General features: G+C 42.2%; 1 protein-coding gene across 5 annotated transcripts in view; it reads right to left on the reverse strand.

The window, feature by feature from the left end:
- LOC6733195 (ecdysone receptor) overlaps window positions 1–19,526 on the reverse strand; it is a 70,772-nt gene that overhangs the window by 14,107 nt on the left and 37,139 nt on the right. Inside the window, exon 2 of one of the 5 annotated variants that reach the window (XM_016167461.3) lies at window positions 12,107–13,068. The exons of the other annotated variants lie outside the window; for them this stretch is intronic. Within the exon in view, the coding sequence (XP_016026086.2) occupies window positions 12,107–12,779 (673 nt within the window). The 5' untranslated portion in view covers window positions 12,780–13,068. The remainder of the gene's footprint in view (window positions 1–12,106; window positions 13,069–19,526) is intronic. 5 annotated transcript variants of the gene reach the window in all.

Genomic DNA, 19,526 nt, shown 5'->3' on the forward strand with positions numbered 1-19,526 from the left:
TTACTTAGCCGAGTCTGTCACGCCCGAAGTGTGGTCGTAATTAATTAGCTCTTCAGAACTTAAAGCGCAGAACGCATAATTACTATACCCCTGGCGTCATACTTCTGTATTTGAGATAACCATACAACTTTGAGTTCATTCGTTGCCATACAGCAAACAAAACATCTCATTCTGTGCTGCGATCATATAACAAAATTGTGCACATTTGAGTGGAATTTTGTTGTTTTCGAGTTGGGTTTGAAGCAATGCAGCTACCTTAAAGGTCAATCACTATTAATCTATATATTATGACACCTTGTTGTTCCAAGCGAACAGTCCAGATCGATTGACAATTAACCAAATGGAAATGCCTAGCTTGATACTTGAGATTTGGCTGAGAAGAAGATACGTTTGTTAATTTTTGACCCGTTGCTCACAAGGATTTTCCGCACTTTTCCTTTGGAATGCGTAATACTTATGTATAATACTTACTACTTATGCATGAGTAAGGCAGCGTTCCACTTTGACATTGAGTTGCGTGATCCCAAGCGCAGCCCGATAAATAAACACTCTCTATGGCTGAAAGCCAATTATTAGTAAGATGCAGATAAGGCAGCCCGACAGCCTGAATTGCAAGCAAATGTTTTGCATTTGCTCGCTCTTGTTACGCTCCTTTGTCTGGGCATTTGGTGTTGCCAATTAAATTTTCAAATTCGATAAAAATCGCCAGGGCTCAAAAAAGGGATCAAAAAGCGTTTCCAACTACTTAAAAGACGCATAAACTGCCGACTGCAGTCTTGGCCAAAGCCGCCGTCTTGGCCAAAGTAGAAGTAGAAGAGCGACGCAAGGCAGATGCCACAATGGAGAGACCGCAACAGCTGCCAAATCGAGGACTGTGGGCACTGGAGGCCGAAAAAAACACAGAATGCGACGGCGGGACGTCAGCAATTGGAATCTAATTTAAAATTAGTGCTTACAGGATTGAAATAAATTTAGTCAAGCGACGGCTGCCGGTCTCGTCCTTTTGGCCCTTCGTCCGACTGCCAGAAGCAGCAGCAAGCTCATTCAAAATGCGTCGACGAGCCCCGGTTCCGGTGGATGCCACGGCAGGTGGCTTGATCCTGATCGGAAATTGCGGCGAGCTCGGAAGTTTGGGATCGAGATAAAGCTCGCGAAGGCTAGCTTGTTCGTCTTCAAAGGGCTTCACTTCGGGCAAATTTATCATAATTATATCTATGTTTTATATGCATATATTCAACGAATCCAACGAGTGCTTAACGATATTTTTTGGAAGATAAACATTTGTTAATACACTTATGGGATCTATCGGATTGCCGGTGAAACCATTTCACATTTGTGAGTAAATATTACGAATAGAGTACACGTGGGTGGCCAATCGAAAAACTATTTTTTTTTTTACATTTTTTTTTAGAGAATCAAGCGCGATGAATTGTGATCTAAAATTGGTTTGGAGATTTTCGTTAATTGGGCTTATTATTTGAAGTGGAAATGTTAGAAGTATAAATTAAACACTGTTATTCAAATTCACGAAACTTGAATCAAAAGAGTTAGGCAACAAACTTCTGCTAACCAAATCGAATGTAAGACAAAATCTCTGACTCGTGTACTTTCAAAAATAGCCACCTAGAACGTTATGTATTATTTCAGAAATACATTATTCAACTGGGCATGTTGCCCACTTATAGAGGGCACAAAAAAATGGTCAACGCAAAGCAGAACGAACAAAAAATGTGAAAAAATTTAATAAATCACTTTTGATTGTATCATTGTTATTTTAGCAACGAAAAAACAGACACTCCAAAATTATAATTTGATTAAACAAAGGGTGAAATAAAGAACTAAACAAAAGCTTGGCTCACACATGGCTTAGAATCAACAAAAAAAAAAAAAGGGGAAGTCTAAAGAGAGGGGAGAAACCATTCCAAAGTAAACAGAAATACAATTTCGCTTTGTTATTGAATGGATAGATAATCATCAACATCGTAATCATTTCCACCACGTTATTACACACGAAAATAGTTAACAAAACCGCCAAAAGTGGCAAGAGATTCAGAATGGCCAAGAGTAAGAACAAGAAGCAACCGAAAGAGCGAAGGCAAATAGAAATCGCGTGTGCGCTGACGCAGCAAAAATAACCAAAAATCCAAGTAAAAAATTCTACTATTCCGAGGAGCCCACCTCCATCTTACCAGCTCCCTAACCCCACCACAATCCACCAACTATACTATAGTACAATTTTTCAGTCAAAATACAGGGAGAGCGAGACGGCTAGCACGCACAGAAGTTGTATTATTATTATTTAGAATTATTTTTTTTTTGTTGCCAGCACACACGTTTCGAGTCAAAAGTGTGAAGCGTCTTTTGTTTTTTTTTTTTGGTTTTCTGTTTCTGTTTTTGTTTTTGTTGCCTTACTACGCCTCAACATTTAACCTTGAGTCGGGCGGGTCATCGGCCGTTTTGGCCAACGAAAATTCTAACGATTTTGTTGTCGGCCACAACTACCAAAGCACTCAGAACAACAATAACAAAAATGAGTGTAAAACCTGATGGGAATTACAAAAGTAGAACTCGCTTCGGTAGCTGATCGCGCTAGTGATTCTCTTGTATCTGAGCCTGGTGTCATACCTGTCGTATGCGTAATAAACGAATGTTCGTGAGAGGAGCGCGCAAGTGGGAGGTTCAAATCGGAATATCAGAACGAGTAATTGTATGTTGGCTTAATTAAAGAAAGGCTCAGTTCTCAGCCTCAGATTTTGTTCACCCAATAAGAATGAAGTTAATCTAACTGACTAACACTGACCTTGTCCAGTGCAAGGCGAAATCTTGATTAATCTCCTCCTTTCAATCGCAAAATTCATTCGAACGAGCAACCGAAACCCTTTGTTTTAATTAAACCGTTTTTGTCGATTGCAAATTTGCAAGAGTTGACCTTTACCTTCGGGTGTTGCACAGTGTGAATTGGGTAATGCGATATTTATAGCTATTGTCCTCTCCGACTCACTTGGAGCCGTCAAAGTCATCAACACGTGTCTTGATTAATACTCTCTGATATTTTCGCACAACGTTTTAATGGTTGTTATTTCCCACCAAAAATCCCTGCCCGTTCCCCTTCGAAATTGTTCGCTGTATCACTACATGGCTAAGGAAAAAATACTGCAAGTAATGAACGCCAAGCCGCAAACAGCAAAACACAATAAAATATATATACACATATAGACGTAATGTCCCTTTCCTCGCCTTCTACTTGACCACGATATATAGTTACATAGTTATATCCACTTTGGTATATTTTTTGCCAGTCGGTGTGTGTTTAATTCAAGTACGCTCGCCACTTTTTTCGCCGGTGCGAATCGAAAATAATTGCTTGACCGTGCGGACTCGATTTATATTCACCAGCAAGTGAGCACGGCAACAAAAGCATCGAATCCGCGGCTAATAAAATTGGTAACAGCAACAACAAACAAGCTTAATACTGAGTTTAAAGTCTAATAGGTTAATACAAAAATAATTAAAGCAAACGCATCACCATGTGATTTTAACAATATTTTCTTATATCAAACAATTTAATTAAAAAAAAAAAAAAAAAGCAGAAAGGTGGAGAAGTCCTACGCCGAACGCGGCGCAAAAAGTAAAAAGAAAGTACGCAGCTACCAACTTTTGGCGTGGGTGGTGGTTGCCAATTGCAATTACCCCGTAGTTTCTTAATTGCTCCACCGCACTTCACTTGGCACCAGTGCGTTTATCGTCATAAATGAACAAAGTATCCAAGTATCCATCCACATACGCACAAGTAAAAGTGCCTGAAACTGTGTCAGCTCTAACCGCAGGCATTATTTGGCGGCTCAAGACTGAAGGCTGCTCCGTCCGTAAGCCAGGTCCAAACTGAGAGATTCGCGTTACAAATTTCTTTGATTCCATCGATTGTCTAGGCTAAGGTGGGTGTTGCTCGTGCTGCTGTTTTTTTTTTTTATTTTTTGCCGAGCTATAGCTGTTTGATTTTTGAAGGTTTTTGCAAAACAAAAAAACAAAAAAAAACAAGAAACGGCTAAACAAATACAAGTAAAGCCGCAAAATGTGTACACATAAAAAATGAAATGTTAAATAAGCACGCACTTATTTGCCTAAAAAATTAAAAAAAAAAAATAAAATAAAATGTTACAAGGTTAAGCCCCGACAACGGCACGAATTTATTGTTTAAATTGAACAAACAAAAATTTTAGCACAGAAATGAATAATGAGCGAAACAAAATAATGCGAATAATTGGGCTAATTGTTGACCGATTTTTATTCAGTTTTCAAAATATTATAAAAGTTCAGAAACGGTCAGCTTGTCAGCTTGGCGATTTCGTAATAATGAATAATTTTTCAAACACAAATGAGGCTGTCCTAGAAATCATTTCATTTTGCAGGGTTATCACTCATTTATTACCTGCACAAAATGTTAAATGTTTACTAAATCTCCGAATTACTACTACTACTAATTGTCCTTCCGCTGAACCCACTTGTGGGTAGTAGAAATTCCAACTGATATTTTCGCTTTCACTTGCTTCCTTGGAATTTTTAGTGTGCACTTTACGTGCCGCTGTGGCAATCTGCGTTCCAGTCTACGTATTTTCGCCTATTTCCTACTACCCGTCCTCTCCTAGTCGCCTTATCTTATCAGGCTGATGGAGCCGAAGAAAACACGGGGAACGATCCAGCCGCGGAGCGTACTGTATTTTGTTTATATTAGGAACAAGAAAAAGAGCAGTGTTTTTATGGCAAAATAAATAGCACAAATGTGCATTATCAGCCAGTGCTGGTATCTACAAAGTGCCTCACACCAACACGCATAGGGGCACACACACTCTCGATCCACCAACACACAGGCACTAACCCCAATTTGAACTGAACGATTGTGGGGCACTGTGTTATCACCAACGCCCGAAAAATAGACCCAAGCACACACACACACCGCTGAGGAAAAGAAGCAAACAAAGTGGGCGAAAGTTGACAGTCACCTCTACCGCTCCCCCCTCGCACTTTCTCGGGGGCCGACCCTGTTAGAGGGACCCGAAAAAAGTGTATTGGGAAAAAGATATTGATTTGCAGCACGCAAATAACGCATCAACCTCAATTACAAGCCACTGGACAACTCGAAGCGTACCCTGCCCTGTCCCCAAGTTGAACGAACTAGCTAGCTAGCTAGCTTGGTGTTTAGTGCCTGCGACTAATTAAAATAATTATGGCTGGGACTTCCGCACTTCTCAGCCTGCAGTTTTAGTAGCCCCGGAGACCCTGAACTTGAACCCAGAGCTATGAGTCGAATAAAACTAACCAGCAGCGCCGACTGCGAATTAGCCGAAATCGTTAAAAGTGAGCACAACAGCCGACGAACAGTTCACGAACTCTTTGGCCAAGTGTGAAGGCTAAATAGCTCTGAACAAAGGAAAACACGTTTGGCTTATAGGAAGTGCCGGTTGGCTGTTCAAAGCCCTATCACAAAGTCGTAGTTGGCTAGTTTTCACTGCCCATTTGCATATCCAAATGCCAGAGCCGAGTGTATAAGCCAAGATACACATATCTTCTGAAGTTACATACGATCTGAAAATTCCTTAACAAAGTATTTGGCTTTAAGGAATTAGCTACTTCTATTTACGGCTCTAACAATAAATGCATTCGTTAATTTAGCATTTAAATAATGAGAAATCAAATAAAACTATGCTTCGATAATGGCTGCTAACTGGTTTCCAGCACAACAGGTCGCCAAATGTCAACCTCTTGCTTTGTTTATATTCAGCTTTTAAAGATAAGTACATTTGGAAAGAGAGAGACAGAAAGCAGCGCTAGGCATTCTCTCATACAGAGTTTTATTTTTGAAAAAATTACGAAAACGATTCATTTTTACCAAGGTGCGTGCGTTCTGTGCGAGCCAAATCGCCCAATCACCTTTTGGCCATTACGAAAGAGTGAAAGATGACGCCTAACGCCACAATCACCGGCGACTGCCCTCTCGCTCGCACAGCCGCCTGCCGTCCCGCTTCAGACGAGCACGCGGTGCGCCCCAGAAGTGCGTGTGCGTTTCCAATTTGGGTTACACTCACTGTGCGCCGAATGCTGCCCTACTTTTGAGATACAGATATTCCACACCCGCGCGGTAGTATGAATGTAGCTCTTGCTGCTCAGCCGGCGATTGGAGACCGCTTTTTTGGGGCTGCCACAAGTGGCGCTCCGGCCCAAAAAATAGTTAGTGACGATAAGTGACCGATCGACTGTTCTGGTTCTTGTTGTGTTTGGTTGAAATACTATCTGTACAGGACTCTGCACGCATAAGGATGGATGTGTTGATCAAAAATACGATTTGAGACAATCATCGTTGATTTAAAACCTATTGAATGCTGATGACGCTTGAATTTAACTTAATGTACATGACTTTTGACCTATCAACACACAAACTTTTACAAAAAACAACTGTAAGGCACTTCTGATGTATCTCACCACATGACCCATGCAAGTCAAGAGTATAGATAGTTTGCCTTGCCCTACGGGTAAGTTAGACTGCTTGTAGTAGGGCTAAGAACCGAATCCAGTGCTCAACACACACACACACTATGAACAACCCGTATTTAAGTTTTCAGGTCATTTATTGTATGTATGCCTGTTCGAGTAATACAATACAGTCCGTAACGATTGCGTTTGCTCAAATGGGAGGGAAATAACTTCCCTAATTGATTGTGAAACCGTACTCCGCGAGCATCTTCAATTGAAATTGCCACCAGCAGCGACTCTCATTTGCCCAGCCGATTGATTGGGCAAAGGGGAGCGGGGTTGGCCGGGGAAATTAAATTCTTCTGCACAGAAGTCTTTCCAGCATTTCCCTAGGTGTTGTGATTGCATCTCGGCTACGCCGCTTTGGAGCGTGGGCGCCCCATGCTGAGTGGGAATCTACATACAGCCAGCTAATGGCTGTTGTCGTGGCGAGCTAGCTGACCTACTTTCCGGCACGCACTATCAGACGCCCCGCCCCCATTCGCCCATCCGCCCCAGCCACCTCCACATTTCTCCCCACTTGCTTGGTCTTACTCGCTGACGCTCGGTGTTCGTAATCAGAAAAGCTTAGATAAGAGGCCTGTTCGTGGTTTTCCGCAAAGTCTACACATACCTGTAAAGAGAGTATGAAAATGTTCGGTTAGTCAATGAAGATAAGTCGTTTAAGTCTAAACTAAAAATAGAAAAGTGGGTGTCGCGAGTAAGAGGTACTTCATATTCGTGCATTTAATTTTTTAGCTGTCAAACATTGCGTGACGACCCATCGACGAAGCGTGGGGTCAAGGGTTGAACACACGTAATACTCTCCACTTAGTATGGAAATCCACCTCATTTTCGCCAAACAAGGCAAATTATGTTCCAAAATTATTTTAATGAACTCATCAAAAGGGTGTGATAGCCAAAAAAAAAAAATAATAGAAAAGGGATCTAAATAATTAATCACAATTTTCGAATTGGCACACAGCAAACAATTTTTATGATTTGCAGGGGATAATTAGAAGCAAATATTAAGATAATTATTAAACTGAATATTTTATTACGGATGTACATAAATTTATATATATAAATATTTTTATTTTGCGCGCAGGTAATTGAGCTCGGAATGGTGTCAATGTCATAGAGTCAATTATGCATTAAGTCTAAACAAATGTACCAGATACTCGTTTCAGGGAGAAGTTAACCATTCCGATCTTTTAGAGATCGATGTACATAATACTGGAAAAAATCAGTAAAAAAAAATTGAGAACTGATGCGACTTTGCACGACAGAGTAGATCGCCAAAGGCTAGTTTGATTAGATCCAAAATCAGAGTTGCATCTGCGATTTCTCCTCACACTGCCATATGTATGTACGTATGAATGTATGTGTGTATGATTTCCACGAACCTTTCGCCGCTTCCAATTTGCACTTTCCTCCAGATGCTGGCCGCCAGCTGATTTCAAGTTCACTATCGACAGACGGGCAGCAAACAATGAATAATTTATGCAGAAATGATTATGCTGCTGGTGCAGCAGCGAGGGGGGGAGGGGAAGAGAGAGAGGGAAAATTGCCAGCAATCAGCGGCGCATAAATCAAAAATGTTGTTTTCATGAAACCATCAGGCATCTCCCTCTCGTCGTGGAGCCATCCCGTTCTGCCGCGGTGCAGCTGAACATGCCAATGAAAATGGAAAAAAGAGGCAAGGGAAAAGTGGAAAATCATGGCTCAGCTGCGAGCAACAACAACTTTCACCCGTCCAAAGAGCGAGATGGGCAGAAAGAAAGTGAGACAACGACTTAATGCTTTTATAGAAGCTCGAAGTGAAGAAGAAAGTTAAGAAGCAGAATTCCCATTCCGTCATGTTGTTGCTGGTTGTTGGTGTTGGTGTGTTGGTGTTGGTGCGTGGCTGAAACTCGTTTGGGGAGTAGAAGAAAGTTGCCTCGGCCGCTTTAAGAATGCTGCACTAATTGGACGGCGGCGAGATAGAGATGGCTGCAGACCAGGGCTGGCCAGTGTGTTAGTTGGTCGGCATTGGAGTCCCTAGTTGCGGGAAAAGTAGCTCTGTTCCAAGGCGATCTCTCCCCTCGGCCCAGTCTGTTGGCGATTGCTTAATGCCAAGTATTCTCGGAATATTTGGTAATTTTTTCTCTGCGTTTTGTTTGTTTCTTCCATTTGTCTGCACTCTCTCTCACTGTCTCTCTCTCTGCTCCACTCTCTTTTCACTTTTTGTTTCTAATCAAGAATAGAAACAGACTCGGTCGGGTGTGAGTATTTTTATACGAAAATATTTCACAATTTTTTTCGCTTTATTTTGGGCAACATTTGTGCATACACACTACTGACATAGTTCGGTCTTTCTATTATAATTATTTACATATAATATTTTTGGGTGCACAGTGGGGCAGAGCGAAAATTCCGCGGATTAACATTTCTAGTACCGTTTCAAGCATGAATTCTTCAAAATTCTGAGGCAGTTACTTTCTTGTGAGCTAAAAATCTTTGAATCTTTGTTTTGGTCGAACGAGAATTTGTTTTAATTCCTTAACAGACCTGATAACCAATATACGCAATCTATTGCTATCTCCCCAGTTTTGAAGATATAGAACATGTAAATTCCAATTTTACTTTCACATCAGACATAGCATCGCATAGTTTTTACCTCTCGCTGCTGCTACTAATCGTATCTCGCTTCAATCGAATTTAAAATTGTGCGGACCAATACAGCATTTCTAGTGGCGTTGACTTGCTTTTAGTCACAGCTGCAGGCTGTTGTGTCATTAACCTATAAAAACGTGTTCGCCTAGAGCTGCATTGCGAGCGAGAGAGAGAGGGGGAGTTCTGTGCTTTATTGCACTCAATCACCGCTTCCCTCTTTCTTTGCCTACAGGTACTTTAAAGATACTGAGTAATGACGTAATGTCCATTTGCTAACTAACCATGTGGCTTGCTCGCTTTTGAATCTTTAGAATATGAATCACGTAGATGCGAGTTACAGAAATGAATAATCACCTTATTGTGCATACATGTACATGTGTACAAACATGTGTATTAATACATTTCGAGCAACAATTCGTACTAGAAGTCCCGAAGTCTGCTAATTAGTATCCCCAATTAAAATAAACATGGCCAGAAGTCAAAGTCAAGCGACTGTCAGAGGGACTTATCAATGTCAGGCGACATTCTCGCACTGCAACTACAAACAAACGAAACAAATAGCCAGTCGCAGCAAAAACCAACATCTCGTTTACAGCAACTGTGGACACAATGTATGTACATAAATACATGCATATGTATCTGACTGCAGGAGGGGCTGGTGGGTGGGAGTGGGAGTTGGGCGAAGAGCGATGGCAATTGCAAGTGAACGAGAGAGAGAGAGAGTGGCGGTGAGAGTTCGGGTTCTTGGCGCTCCGCTTCGGCGCTTCACGAAGTGGTTCGTGTTCGCCTGATCGCGATTGTCGATTGCTGACAGCAGCACCAGCAGCAACAACAGCAACTGCAACAACACCGTGAAATGGCGGCACAAAATCATTGACCTCAATTTTTTCGTCATGCGAACACACACCAACATTCGTACGTACGTACATATGTACATCGGTACTTGCGGTGATTGCATCGGTGTGCGCGAGTGCAAGTTAAAATAAAAAGCAAAAACAATACAAATAAGAAAAACTTGTCAACGAGCGTTATCGTTCGCCAGCACTGGTATTTCGCTTAAATTATTTGCCATTGTAGGTCCGCTATTCAACTTCATATGCGGTCGTCCTTGAGCATCGGGACTCGCTTTGAACCAATTATGTACATATGTCATAGGACAGTGCGAATTTCGAGCCACCCCTGTGGGCTTGACAAAAGAAATTCAAATAAGCTGGTCGGCATGGAGGCGATGCGAGCAGCAGTTGTGCACAGACACGCACCCGAGATTTGCTGCTGCAGCAACAATACCACTTTTTCAGGGGGCAAGGTCATGTACTTGAGCTTTTGCTCTGTACATCACGTTCGATGGAGCGGGACAGCACGCTGCGCGAGAGGGGCAGGGCTGACGTCAATGTCCTTGCGGTTTACTTGGCGTCTTTCTGGGTCCCTGCCCCAGTTGCAGTTGTGACCCAGTTTGAATTTTCGGGTGAATCGAACCCGAAGAAATCGGGCGGATTGCACTACAAAGCTCCCTAAGTCACCGACGTAGGGAGAAATATCCGGTTTTTGAGCTACACTTTCCTTGAATTGTGTGCAACACTGCTTTGAAATGCGATATGATCAAAGACTGAGAGAAAATCACTTAATATTTGCATTTTCCACAATTGAGATCTGGGACAGTCTGTTATCTTGTTTGCATAGTAATTCATTCGAATAACATTGTTTTATTAATACTTTGCAGAATTATAAATTTAATGGCGTTGAATGCTTTTGATGTAGATAACACTGCTTACTTCTACTTCAGAATTCATAGATTTAAACTTTAAGCTTTAATGAGTAAGTTATATTTATACTGTTTATTCTAACAGTATTTCAATATTATTAATATATTATTATTATTATTATTATTAATTATTTGAGTGCACTTTGAATCACTCGATTCGTGCCGCGTAGACTTAGACACACAAACTACTACTAAGGAGCCCAGACTAGCCTTGACCTGCCCCACTCGCCTGTAGACCCTGTCCGGTGCAGAGACAAAAACAAGCCCATGACCCAGGCGCCAGCAAAGACGCCTCGATTGCAGATATTGGCCTTGAACTCCCGCTCGCGTCCTCATTCAAATTGGGTCAAATGCAAATGCTGTCCTGCCGTCGCTGTGGCTGTTTCTGTCTCTGTTTCTGTTTCTGCTCCTGACCTGACCTGGTTTCCCCATTTGGCACGAGGTCAGTGCCACGGCAACGACCAAAGGCGAGCACGAATCGCTCGAGATGACGTCACCGCAGCCCTGCTCAACAATTGCAGTTGCAACACAAACAGGAAGCGAAGAGTCGAGAGCCGAAGAACACATCGCAACACAACTCAAGCAAAGAAGCAGCATTCCTTCAGCTCTCCCCTTTCCGGCTGCACGCTGCGGGGAGGCCCTAAATATAGAACGACTTGAGGTAGGTTCGAGCTCAGCAACGAGCGTTGCATCAGCAGCAGCAGCCTCGGAAGGGCACCAAACCGCCCTTATGACTGCACATGGCCCGGTGCAGCGTCTACATGGCATGCACTCGTCCACGACGCTGCTGATAGTGTGCCGAACAACAATGCTGGCTACCTGTGTGCGTGTTTATTGCACTCTGCAGCGAGCGAGCTCTGATGATCCGGGGGAACCGAGCGAAGAACCATTAAATGGGCACCATAAAGTGTGCTCGCACAATGGAATATAATTAGTCGTGCACCAGAGATGCTGATACCAAAATACCCAAAACGGGAGAGAGCTAACGAGCATCTCTTTTTTAAAGTAAACTTGGAATCGTATTGGGTTTGGATTTTGCAAGGTCATTATTTTAGGATATGGGTATGTTGTGAGGATACGAACTTGAGGAAACCCATTTCGTACAACGACTTTACGAAGCACAACAAATCTAGAATCTAATGCAAGTTATCTGGCTTTGTCTATACAGTACATAGATCTTACCTGAAGATATAGAATTCACCGAATCGCTTCGGGGTGTGTGCTGCATTCCCAGGCCTCCCACTCCGCCTCCGCCCACTCCAAGACCTACTCCGCCGCCGCCTCCCACAACTCCGATAAGGCCATTTGGGGTGCCATTCGCGTGGTGAAGAATGCCCATTCCCCCGATACCGCCCCCGCCCCCCAGGTTCTGCTGAAGGTGGAGCGGGGTGGTCGGCGTTGAGGGCGTTGTGGAGTTGATGAGGCCGTGGCCATTCTGAATCTGTTGCTGCATTCCATTGAGGCCCCCATTGAGCATCCCGTTGGCCAACGCTCCCAGATTGGTGGCTCCCGGCACATATTGGCCATTGGTGGAGCCTGCATTCCCATTCGCGTTGCCGTTGATCGGAATGATGGTTGTCTGCGCGGGCAGAGTGCTGGAGCACCCGTGCATGGCCAGCGTGATGACGCTCTGCTGCTGCTGATTTAGGCCATGGCCGTTGGAGCCGCCGAACGAACCGGACTCATTGCCGCAGAGCCAAAGGTCCTGATCGCAATAGTCATGCGAGTCCAGCGACGAGGGCGACATGTTCACCCCCGAGGGCAGGACTAGCCCGTTCGAGGAGGACGTGACCTCCGAGGACGACTCCTCCGGTAGGCGCATGAAGCCGCCGTTGTTCGACCAGCGCCGCTTCATCCTCTGGCAGCCGATAGTCGCCGTTTTGTGGCCGTTTTCCGTTCACTTAGCGTCGGCTGGGGACAAGGAGCTTGTCCCTGGCAGTTGGTCAATATGTGGAGAAGAGCTATCTCCTGGTAAGATCCTCTGTTGCAGTGCGAAGCTCGGTAGTGCGGCCCGAGGTTCTGCTCACTTGTGGCGGTGTTTTGTGGAATTTCGTGGTGGAGCTAGTATTTTTTGCGCACTTGCTTGCGTTCAAAATACATTTTCGCCCGAATCCCTGCTCATTTAGTGCGGGAAACAATCAGAGCTGTAAAAAAGAGCGGGTACAACCCAAAAAGATGACTCGAAAGTGCCCCAGAGAAACCATTTCTAGGCTTGATTTCAACATTTTGTGGTCACACTGAAAAACGAACGGTTCAACGCACCTGGGCGGGGGCAAACTCATGAAATTTTCATTTCATTTAATTGCAAATTTTCGCACTACCTTGAACACGGCACTGGTCTAAAGCTACGCCCGGAGAGAAGAGAGCTTACCCAGCGAAAAGGAATACGTAATTCTTGAATAGATAAACCCGTGCCCCAGTATCTTACCGGCAAATCTCCAGTTCTTTTAGCGAGAACTCTATTTTAGAGATTGCAAGCGTTTGATAAGCTAACTCCAACCGAATTTATAGTTGAACCGACAGCGGAATAGATTTTATAAACAATTAATCTTTTTTTTTTAATACAAGTTGCGATTTATTGTCACAGCGAATCTTAATGGTCTCCAAAATTAATGGGCATCTTGATTCGCAATCTACAATTTCGACTGATTTTAGAACTCGCTTATTTTTTCTTGTCTGTCACTTTTTTAACTTCTTTTTAGCTTCCCAACTCACCACGAGTGAAGAAATGCACATTTGATCTTAAAGTTAAATCACAATTGTTTTGACAATTTTCGACGCTTGTTTCTCAAAGTCAGTTAATAGGGAAGCTAATGGAATACATTTTGCAAAATTGGTTTTTCCTTTGCACTCCCACTTGCTTGAGTATTGAAAAACCCATTGCATCTCAAAATATTCTTTCAAATTTGCAATATTGAAACATTTTTCGATGTCATTAATTTCTGGTCATCAATGAACATTTAACGATTCCCAATTGACATTGTTCAATTTATTGTTTGAGCAATCTCTTCATTAGTGTCGTGAACATACATGTCCACATTTGTTTCTTTTGGAAAGCCGGTAACTGCTGGCACTTAATTAGTGAAAGTCAATCGCCAGTGAAGACAATTGGCATAAATATTTAATGCAACAGACCCCATAGCTTATTATTGCCGATTGTCAACCTATTAACCAAGTCGGGTCAGTGTGAGATACTGAGATACTGATTATCCAAAGTACCGAATACGAGAACCTTCTGTATTTCAATGATTTTGCAGTGCAGACAAAACAGCATGTTTGACTCACTCTGCGACTTACAGGTGAATCATTATTTCGTATACTGGATATCGACAGTTTCGAGCTGTGTGTTTCCTTCCACAAGCGTATTCTTTTATGGTCTACCCACCATTAAGAGACCGGCACAACAAAAACGCGAGGGAAGAGGAAGAGCCAGGCGATAATAAAAGTAAAGCAAAAGTCTGTAACTTTTCGTCTCTTTGTGTTATAAGGCACTAAAACTGGTTTTAAGCCGTACTCATGCGCCAAAGAGCAAGCGAGACAGGGCGAAAGCTTAGAAAAATCGAAAAGAATCTCGATCGAGCGCGAAATGAAGAACAAGATGAATCGCGAAGAAGCAGTCAGAATAAAAGGAAAAGAAATGAAAAGAAAAGGGAAGACTAGTCTAAGCTCGCGTGATTGAAGGGGGAGGGCGGGGCACTGAGCCGAGATTTTGGCCCGCATTAAGGAAAAAAACCTGTCGCCCTCGCTGCCAACGTCGCTGCCGGCAGAATTCGTCGAGCAGCAACACAAAAACAATGCAAACAGGTTGTTCTTTGCCGTTTTCGCTTTGTTGTCTACAAAAATATTTCTGAAAACATCGGAAGAAGCAGAGACGGAACGCGTATTTATCGCATTCGGAATATACTACACATATTATAAATGTACGTATGTATGTATGTATGTATGTGGGGTGTATATGAGCGGGATGCGCTGCGATACACATGCGTACGCGACATTTATGGCATTTTTGTTGTCTCGCTGGGTTTTGTTGATGTTCTCTGTTGCGTTGCCACTTTACTTTTGCCCACTTTACTTTTCTGGGGTTATCCCTGTTTTGTGTTCTGCCTCTGGAGTTCAGGTTGAAGTACAAACGACGTCGAAAAGCCAAACGCGCAGACTCAGATAGCTTTACGCTTCTCCAGCTCGCTGTTCGTATTTTAGTAATACGAACCAAACAGAACGGAAAATTCTGCCAGCTGAAAAATTCGTTACGCCTCGAGTGATGGATTTGAGGAATAGTGAGCCAGAAAAAAACGGAGAGGAAGGTAGCGCGTACACCTCTATTTATAGAATCGTAAAAGTAAAAAGTCCAGAGTAATGGGAACTTCAGTAGCCAACAGGTTACCCCTACGTTCATGTATTGGTGCCAACAGAGCTCTGATAATATCTGAATTGGATCTGCGGTCAATTAACTCGAAAATAGTTATGCAAATTGTTGGAAGTTGCATCTTAATAAATTAAATATGTATCTTTCAGACAAGATAATTTGTTGGAGATCTCGAAGGAAGTTGTTCGCACCATATGGTGAATTTATTTGAAAACCGTAAGTTAAAAACCACCCATTTGCTTGAATCGAAGGCAAGGAATTATTTCTAAAAATTCCATTGATTCCTAGCTCAACCCATTAACCCCAAAAACTTGGCTGACCCCTGATTATTGTTGGGATAACCTGCTGGAACGTTTCCTCTGCAAAAGTATGTCAATGACTGGCACGCGAAGCCCGACGGTTAGGAGTACCCCCCACCACACACCCTCCCCTACTTCACGTCCTTCCTTATCCAAACTTTATTAACAATTGTTGTACACGCTACTGAAATCAATGGGTGGTGGTCAAATAAGCTTGTGGTAGTGCCTCCTGCTCTGGCAGGGCGAAAACAATTAAACATCCGTTCCCGGGTTGTCCAGTAGGAATACAATAATAGGCCCACCAACACAAATCCACATCAGCGCACTCACACAAGCAAATGAGGAACGACTACTTCTGCGAGCGGATCCTTTTAATTTCCTGCTGTTATTTTCCTGCACGTAAAACCAGCGCCGCGTGATTTCCATTTGCTGATTCAGAGGGAAAATAACTCACCCTTCCCCCTTTTGAATCTCTAGTAAAGGGACAAGTGGAAGGAGCAAACATATGCGATACATTCCCACAAACTCCCCTTTAGATAGAAAGAGAGCCAAATGATAGTAGGCCTGAAGCTATCCAAATGGCCAAGACTACGGTTTCGTAGATATAAACCAAAAGGAGTGAATCGAGTGCCTCGACTATCAGATACCTGATATTTAACTAACCAAATTTACATGCTAGCAATGGCGGCAATAACAATATTAACATAAATTAAACAATATTTTATATAAATTAGCAAATAAATTTGATCTTAAAAGTAAAAAGTTGCAGTATGCCTGGAGTTCCAATTCCCGAAATTCCGATGTTTTTACGTGTGAACAATATAAATCATAATAAAGCCGCAAAATATTTTATATTATTAATTTCAGGATCTTCGCCTTAGGTTTTTTGAAGACCACATAACCAAATCAAAATAAAAACCAAGCAATGCGATTGAGGTCTTAACAAACAAATCAGAATAACCATCGAGAAAATATACATGGGATTGCAAACTTAACGGTGGTTTCTTTCCATATCTCTGTCTTTCTCCCACTACCGGCCCCAACCCAATAATAAATTTAACCAAAAACAGGTTGAGCGTTTCATTCCGCGAACTCAGTTGGCTGCGTTTCTTTATTTTGTTGGTGACTTTTTAAAAGTTTGCTGATTTGGTTAAACATGAAAAATGGTGCCATTCAATTGACACATATCCAATATTTGGCTTAAGACAAATCCAAAGTAAGCTGGTGGAATTCGCTTCAGTCGGAATCAGTGCGGTAAGTTTTGAGAACACAACTTGCACCGTAAGATCTTAATAAAGTTTTGTTAGCTCTAACAGATTATGAAATTCTATGGCTTCCGTTAGCAATAATTAGAACATTTGTCGATTTCAATTAGTTTGCTATAACATGGAACCTACATTTTCATTAAAAGCTTCTTCAGCTCTGTATTCCTTCAGCTGCTGCGTTTCCCAAGCAGATCTGTTGACGGAGCTAGATATCCCAGAGTCTCCTTTCAATAATTCACATGTTCTTTTCAATTCTGTCGACCAAAGTCTTTGCACACAAAATCAATTAGCAATAAAAGCTATAGAAACTTTTTAATGCTTTGGCCGAAAAAGATTTATAGCATTTCGCGATAGACCGTTTTCGGCTTATTGAGAGCACTTAACAGCAACAGGGCACGCGTTTCAACCAATAGAACAGAAATAATTGAATATATAATAAATAATATATGAAACTTTGTATATCCTTAAGACCATGCGGCTTAATAGCCTTGAAGCATCAAGAGACTAAAACACACATAAGATTAAATAATAGGCGGCAAGAGGAAAAACCCTACGACGCGTCACAGCTGGCCCAAAGTTTAGTAAAACTGGTTATTGCTTTAAAAATGCGCTTGAATCATTTCCTTTTCCGGTTAGTTGGTGTCTCTCTTCCATTCTGCGGCGTCTACGATTTGCATTTCTAATCAATAACACTAATGGTTTGACCTTTTAGGCAGCGAAGAAGACTCATTAAACCCAATATGAAATGACAGCGCACTGTGTCAAACCAGATTCAAGACTCATGGTTGACGTTTAGGAAATAATAATCCTCACTAACCGAACTGGATAAGTCATTGTTTTTATGAAAATAATTGATTTGAATTGAGCAGACGGTATTTTCGGGAAAGATACCGAAAACAACTTACAAAAAAAATGTATTTCTTTGTGTAATTTTAGGCGTAAGTCATTGAGTTTATTAGTTATAGGGAAAAAATCAATGCTAAGAATGACGACGCCACAATCCGCTTGCCCCTAAAAAATCTGAACAAGTTTTTCAAGACTTAAACCTTGCTTTATATTACAACTGTGTTTTCGCGTTGCTCGGCTAATCTACAACAACAATAAAATTGTTTTGTCTACTTGGAAAACTGTGGAAAGTCATGGAAACTCTCCGTCATTGGCGATTGTCTGCGAAAGTGTTGGCAGCTCGACTTTGTTGCTGGTCTGTGAAAGTCCACAAGAGCGTCGGGGAGAAGGCACAACATTCCGAGCTCAATTGCTTTATGGCAGGCTACTCTTAACCGCGCACATACACACATTCGGTCCAGCCAGACCGAACGGGAAGGAAAACCATCTAGAAAAGGCTGACAAGATAAGGCACTCAATGCAATTGATACAAGAGCACATACAATGGCACCTGTTTGCCATTTCTGCCATCCCGTTCCCCATTTCCACCCAAGGGATGAAGAACGGAGTGGTGCTCTGTCTCGTGACCCACTGGTCTGCACCCATCAGTATCGCCGCCCCCCGACGCGGTTACATTGAACCTTTTTAAGGGGGGGTTGTGTGTGACACTTTGGGAACAGTTGCGATATGAAATGAGGTATTTCGATTATCCAGGGTCATTTCAATTCGTGAGGATTTGGTAGTAAAAATTGTTGTTATGTCTGTGTTAGGTCTTTCAGAACACCAAGCAGATCCTTTTATTGTTCTGGTTTACTTGTATAATTCCTACATGTAAGCGTCATTTAGCTAAGAACCACAAACTAAAAATGCACAGAGGATCGTGACAAAAAAACACTGGGAACTCGGTTTTCTCAGCCTGGGCGAAGCCACAACACCGAATCCCATGTATAGACGACATACATGTGTCTATATATTTGCATAAAATCGCATTAAAATTTGCCATTTGGCCACTTTAATGTCCCATAAAACATAAACAACAGCGGCGAAGACGAAGTTGTCGACGCCATAGGATATAAGTAACTTTTTTGTGCTCTTTGTTTGTGTCCAGAAAGTGTAGCAAAGAAGAAATAGCGAAAAACTTAATGTGCAAAAAGCAGTTGGAAAAGAGAATCTTTAGTCGAGTGCTTCGACTAAACGATACCCGCTAGCACGTATAAAACTAAATGTACGATTCCGAATTAAGTGCATCCTGTAGAGGAATTTCATTTAAAAACACAGCCTAGGGCTTCTTCGATTATTCGAATTTCTGTGAGATTTAGAGTGGACTTGGCCGAGACTAAATATAAACTTGCACAGCTCGGTCATCGTTAGAACTTAAATGCTGTGTAAGTAAAGGGTATCAAAAAACAGAGTCATGAAGTCGCAAGTTTAACCAGACCCGCCCAGGAAACGAAGGCCAACGGGTGGCGGTAAGTCAGTGTCGTCGGGGGGATGGAACAAATTAATTGTGGGAGAGTCAAACTAATGTTGGGGACTTTACTGGAACCTAAGCGCAAACCACGATGTTACCTAATGCCTCATTAGGCGCTTTAAAATAGGGAAACCCAAGCGCACAAGAGGACTCGCTTTATAATTTATAATAATAAGTCGCAGTGCCCATTAAACGATATACCAAACATAAAGAATAAATAAATACTACTACTACTTTTTTAATTGAAGTTATTGGATCCAGAAAGTGAAGTCTCTTCAGACCAACAGCATTTACATGTTTCACAAGTTTACCTTCT

The sequence above is a fragment of the Drosophila simulans genome, chromosome 2R (assembly GCF_016746395.2).
Source record: "Drosophila simulans strain w501 chromosome 2R, Prin_Dsim_3.1, whole genome shotgun sequence".
Classification (NCBI taxonomy): Eukaryota; Metazoa; Arthropoda; class Insecta; order Diptera; family Drosophilidae; genus Drosophila; species Drosophila simulans.